Genomic DNA, 5,958 nt, shown 5'->3' with positions numbered 1-5,958 from the left:
AAATTACATTTATTGAAATTTGAACCAGAAAATGAAGTCTCAGGACTCGACGGTAACGGTTGCCAGGTTGCCATTGGCAACCATTCAGAAAAAATGTCAACCACTTCTTGGCCTTTGGTTGCCATCAGTGGCAACCACTTTTTAACATAAAGAAATAAGGACAGTAAACAGCTAAATGTGCACCCCAAATAGATAAATGTTAATTTAATGGTCGTATTAAGACTGATATTTAATTATTGTTGTGACCAGTCGGAACCTGATACTTAAGTTGCACGTGCATTGGTGTGATTACGGAGCCAGAAAGCGATGCACGTTTACTCGCGTGCGCACTGCGCGGTGCGCCGTGTGTTTGTTTTACAAAAAATGGCGAAGCAATTAATTAAGTTGTTTGACTGTGGGGTAAAAAGTTCGGCCAATCCGTCAACATCTCAAACGAATGTTCAAAGTGATTCAACTGATAAAGCACTAGGTGAACCCGAAGGAAAAGCAAAGAGGAATGTTTTCCATTCACTTCCGGTAAAAGTTCCTTCAAAATAAGAGTCCCGATCTTATTACTACCAAAATAAAAGTGCAAAACGAAACTTTACTATTAGAAAAATATTGGCACACAAATATAATCACTTCTATAAAAAGGTAACACATTTTAAATATAGTCATGTGAATATGAGACATATGAATACATAATTTACAGCATTAATAATTAATATCTAATTCTTAACTGTGAATGGTTTTCATTTATTTAACATTAGAAATGTATTACTCTGGCCAATCCAAGACTTCAATGCTGAAGGGCCAATGGATCTATGGTGGGGGTCAGCACAAAGGTCAGGAAAACCCACATTTGAAAGGGAGACAACGGATGACCAAGAAACTAGTGATCTGTCAAGAACAACAGCTGCACTACTGGTATTCAGTATACAAGCAATTGAGGGTGGACAAGTTTCCTACCACTTAAGTTTCAAATAATTGTGTTAATTACTTATTGTAAAGCATTTGAACATTATTTTGTGTCACATGTTCATTATTAAGTTGATGTATAACTGTATAGTATCTTAATTATTTAAAACATAAGATGTCTAAAAATGGCAACCGTATTTTCAGTTTTGGCAACCAAAAGCTGATGGCTGGTTGCCAGCCTGGCAACCCCTTTTAAAAGTTAGTGTTGAGCCCTGTGTTGCTTAAAACAATACTTCTGCATACACTATGTCACACTGTAAGTGTTGCACGGCCAGATACGGCTCAAGAAGCTGACTCAGATAAGGAAATATATGATACGTTATGATGTGATATGAATGATAATGAGACACATCGGAGTGAGAAGGGTCCAGCTGCAGCCGCAGCCGGTGGAGGTTGAACCTCTAGGACAGGAGTACTCAAACTTTTTTGTTAAAGGTCCACTTGTGAATCTTATACAAGGTCAACGGTCCGGATCAATGCCAGTAAAGTCCCCCNAGGTTTATGATTAGAGACGAGTGGATCTGACTTTAATTACATTTGACTCGAGTGTTTCGTCAACTTAATGTGTTGCTTAAAATAGCACTTCTGCATACAGTATGCTGTATGCAGAAGTGCTATTTTAAGCAACACATTAAGTTGACGAAACACTCGAGTCAAATGTAATTAAAGTCAGATCCACTCGTCTCTAATCATAAACCTGTTAATGACACTTTTTTACCAGCTGTATTCACCTTGCAGGCTTGTGGCTTTTATCCTGGATAAAGTGTTTAAGTCATGGATGTTTAAAGTTGAACTTCTTCATATTTGTCTAATATTATAGTTCACTTTTCGTTCAGGAAGTATGTCGCTGCGCTGTCAGTACGCTTCTCCATGTTTGTGATTGATCAAATGTTCCTTTCATGTGAACGTACATTCAGCCGGACAGAGAAACCCTGGCTTGAGTTACTGAGTTGATAACCTGCGTTGTAGGACCGCTTAGCGAGATCGCGTTTGTTTTGGATTAGGTAATCCGGGTAACTCAAACATATCCAGGGTATGTTGAACTGGATACGTAGTACAGGCCTCTGGTGTGTTAATGTACACTGGCTTCTGGTGTGTTAATGTACACTGGCCTCTGGTTTGTTAATGTACACTGGCTGCTGATGTGTTGTAGTCCCAACACACAGCTTTTTTGACATGCAAGGAAGTAGTTGGGACTGCTAAATGTAAAAGGCCACTGAATCAGATATTCATTAATGTATGTTGGTTTTGTGTTGCAGTGTAAAATGACATCAAGGCACAAGAACTCCAAAAGAATCGAGGGACTAGACAAGAATGTCTGGTAAGTGAAAAATACAAAATGTCTCTCATAGACTTCTGATCAGGTTAACATTTTATATAATACTGTTATTACTGTTAAAGCCAGACATATTTCTGATTGTATACAAGAGCTAAGTCAGTCTCTCAGTGAGGGTGTTAGGTACAGTAGACCTATATTCTTTATGCTGTCTAATTTTACACAAAATGTGAAGAAAGTTTTTACTAAATGACAGATGTATTTGTATAACAAGTTTACTTTGTCTCTTTCATTCTGGGGTATTAAAGGGATACTTTTGATAGTTTAATGTCAGGTTGTATGACATACTTATCCGTAGTCACATGTGTAATGTCTTGTAATGGCCTATTTTATTATATTTATTTATGATCAGGGTGGCGTTCACTTCAGTGGCAGCGGACCCGTCCATTGTTAACCTGGGTCAGGGCTTTCCAGATATCCCCCCGCCTTCTTACGTCAAGGAGGCCCTAGCAGAGGCTTCTTCAGTGGACCGGATGAACCAGTACACCCGAGGCTTTGTACGACTTATACACTAACTGTACACACTCGATCATAATCAACTACTACCCTCACAAAAATGTTTTTAGTACCCATCATTATCTATTTTGAATCCATTTAAAAAGGAAAAGTGTTGCTGAGATAATGGAGAAAGAGTTTAATACTTTCTGTTTAACCATAAATCTAGTGATTAGGCTGTACATTTTTTCATTTTTTTTTAAACTTCTGTTGAGGTTTTCAATTAAGCGCAGAATATCTGTCCATAACAAAACTACCCTTTGTCATTATATGGAAGTGTAATTGTTGGTGCAGTTCTACTGCTGCTGCACATCCCCATTAGTACAGATGTGGGAAACAGCAGAGCACACAGTTTTGAGCGTTAACAAATATGGATTGAAGCAGGATATTTAGTTATTTTCTATATGAATGTTGACTTTTTGACTCTTTGAAAATCATAAGTCTGAGTCAATCGTACCGGAAACTAATTTTAATTGTAATTCCACTAGAGCTTCATCTTAATCTGCAACAATACTGTCTTTACACACTATTCATGGGAATATCTAAAAATATTTATTTAGGAATCAAATATTAACGTTATAAACGAAGCTCTGAAGCTTTTAACTATTCGGTACAGCCCTAAGTATGTTACATTTTTTACAATACACTATTCCCTAACATACAGTATTTGCTACTGCCAGAAACCCGCTTGTTCTTAAACTTTTGTCTCTTGTTGATTTGCAAGGGTCACCCATCTTTGGTGAAAGCTCTGTCTCAGGTCTATGGGAAGGTCTGCGGGCGGCATATCGACCCCTTCAAAGAGATCCTGGTGACAGTGGGAGGTTACGGTTCTTTATTCAGCACCATGCAGGGGCTGGTGGACGAGGGAGACGAGGTAAGGACAGGTGTTTAAAACCATAAACATTTACAAACATGCTCCCTGTAATTTGTTATATTTATGTACACTGTTTCATTCCTGAGGTTATCATAATCGAGCCTTTCTTCGACTGTTATGTACCCATGGTACGGATGGCGGGGGGCAAGCCTGTGCTAATACCGCTACGCCTTGTAAGTTAAACCTAAACATACATCTTCCACTTTTATAGTAGTAAAGTAGTTACTTTACTTACTGCATATCTTAAGGATATTAATACATTATAGGAGCCATGACACAACATTTCTTACATTACATACATTTCAGAAGTCCGGGAACAAGACAGGAACAAGTGCCGACTGGTTTCTTGATCCAGAGGAGCTCTCCAGTAAATTCAACTCCAAGACAAAGGCCATCATCATCAACACCCCCAACAATCCCATTGGGAAGGTAAGTCTACATCACAGCCATTACCTGTTTCATCTGAGATATGTAAATGATTGCTAACATGATGGGAAAACAAAGCTCTCAGTAGTTCCTGTCGTATCCCTGCAGATCTTCTCCAGGGACGAGCTGCAGATGATCGCTGACCTCTGTATCAAACACGACACTCTGTGCTTCAGTGATGAGGTTTATGAGTGGCTGATCTACAGAGGACATCAACATGTCAAAATTGGTACGTTCAACATACCCACTGTACAAAAAGAGTAGAGCACTGTTATCCATCTTAAGATCCTTTACAAACAGCTACAGGGATGGAAACCTTGAAAAAAGCAGCTACTCTTGGCTGACTGCCAAGCTATCTGGTCTCATGCTAGCTAGCTCACTAGCCCTAGCCAGTAACAATGTTCCACCAAGGTAATGGGAGGCTTGGTAATTGCAACAAGCTAACCAGTTGCTCTGGAGCTAACAGAGAGAAGTGTTATGCCATTTACCATAAAGCTAGCAAACACAGGGAGTAACTTGACACATTGACCCAGCACCTCTGCCAGAAAAAGGGACAAAAGCTACAAGAAAAGGCTGTTGAAACATTTGAGTTGCAACGATGAATGGAATTTATCCGAGTTAAACCAGCCAGTTCCTTTCAAAATGTGAGGCTTCATTGCCCGAGCTAAATACTAGATGGCCCCGGGCCATCGGGCAGTCCTTAATGTCGAGCCCTGTATATATATAAATATTGCATATAGCACTTACATTTTTTTCGCTTATTTGAGGCTAATATTCTTGTATGATTGTATACTTTTGCATGAAGTTTTGGCATTAAAAGATGATATGTCATTCTGACCTTTTTCCCTGTTTTCAATTACCTGTTTTCTGTCTCTACAGCCACTCTTCCTGGAATGTGGGATCGAACAATCACTATCGGCAGTGCAGGAAAAACATTCAGTGTCACAGGATGGAAGGTAAAACAAAAGTTTATTTAGAACACCATTTTGAATATTCACAAATCAGTTCTTGCACTTATTGATGTTGTTGTCTCCTAGCTGGGCTGGTCTGTAGGACCTGAGCACTTGATAAAGCATCTCCAGACAGTCATGCAGAACACCATGTACACCTGCCCCACACCGCTACAGGCAAGTGTGCAGCTCTAACACAGGTTCCTGACCAATCATTGTCAGAGTATTTACTCTGACACTTGTATCTGTCTGTCCCCAGGAGGCGGTGGCTCAGGGCTTCCAGAGGAACCTGGAGCTGATGGGGCAGCCGGAGTGCTACTTCTCCTCGCTGCCAGAGGAGCTGGAGCTGAAGAGGGACCGCATGGCTGCCATCCTGCAGGACGCCGGCATGACCCCTGTCATTCCAGAGGGGGGGTACTTCATGCTGGTGGACGTCACGTCTCTTAGTGAGTTACCTTTTAACTGACATCTGTGACACATTTACTCTGCTGCTGCGTGCTACCAGTGAGGACAAATACTGCTCCGTGGCTCATTTCTAAAGAGGCAGGAGGTTGGACAGCACAAAGACATTCTACTTCACACATTTACTTGGTAACAATTTCAGATGTTCATACTGAACAGTTAATTCAAGAAGTGCAAATGAAGTTAGAGCTCACAGAGGTAACGCATACATTAAAATAAATGCATTCATTTTAGAAATGAAATCTTCAAATGGACATTCTGATGGAAGAGTTACTGGATATGTACAGCAGAGTCACAGAATAAGACACTCTGTAGTTTGAATATTGAAATAAAAGACGGTATTTTTTTGTATTTGTGCAAAAACAAAAAGCAACTTAAAGTTATCAGTAAATTAGTTCTAAAAAATGTGTTTAGCCTAACTCCATGATTGACATTCATAAAACTCTTCAAGGGTGGAC

General features: G+C 39.8%; 1 protein-coding gene across 1 annotated transcript; it reads left to right on the top strand.

Annotated features, from left to right (window-relative positions):
• Positions 1-2,219: 2,219 nt before the first annotated feature.
• LOC104955761 (kynurenine--oxoglutarate transaminase 3) lies at positions 2,220-5,519 on the top strand. Its single transcript, XM_010783150.1, has 9 exons — positions 2,220-2,278; positions 2,646-2,790; positions 3,513-3,662; positions 3,749-3,835; positions 3,969-4,091; positions 4,197-4,317; positions 4,968-5,044; positions 5,126-5,215; positions 5,298-5,519. Exons 1-9 carry the CDS (start codon positions 2,223-2,225, stop codon positions 5,502-5,504), a joined length of 1,056 nt encoding a protein of 351 aa, XP_010781452.1. The 5' UTR covers positions 2,220-2,222; the 3' UTR covers positions 5,505-5,519.
• Positions 5,520-5,958: the final 439 nt, after the last annotated feature.

Source organism: Notothenia coriiceps, unplaced genomic scaffold (genome assembly GCF_000735185.1).
Source record: "Notothenia coriiceps isolate Sejong01 unplaced genomic scaffold, NC01 NC01_scaffold00024810, whole genome shotgun sequence".
Taxonomy (NCBI): domain Eukaryota; kingdom Metazoa; phylum Chordata; class Actinopteri; order Perciformes; family Nototheniidae; genus Notothenia; species Notothenia coriiceps.
This window is presented reverse-complemented; position numbering and strand designations above follow the sequence as displayed.

Coding starts and splice junctions, on each gene's coding strand:
- LOC104955761 (XM_010783150.1), top strand. CDS start 2,223: ATGACATCAAGGCACAAGAACTCCAAAAGAATCGAGGGACTAGACAAG. Junction 2,791..3,512: donor ACCAGTACACCCGAGGCTTT/GTACGACTTATA, acceptor TTGATTTGCAAG/GGTCACCCATCTTTGGTGAA. Junction 4,318..4,967: donor ACATCAACATGTCAAAATTG/GTACGTTCAACA, acceptor CTGTCTCTACAG/CCACTCTTCCTGGAATGTGG.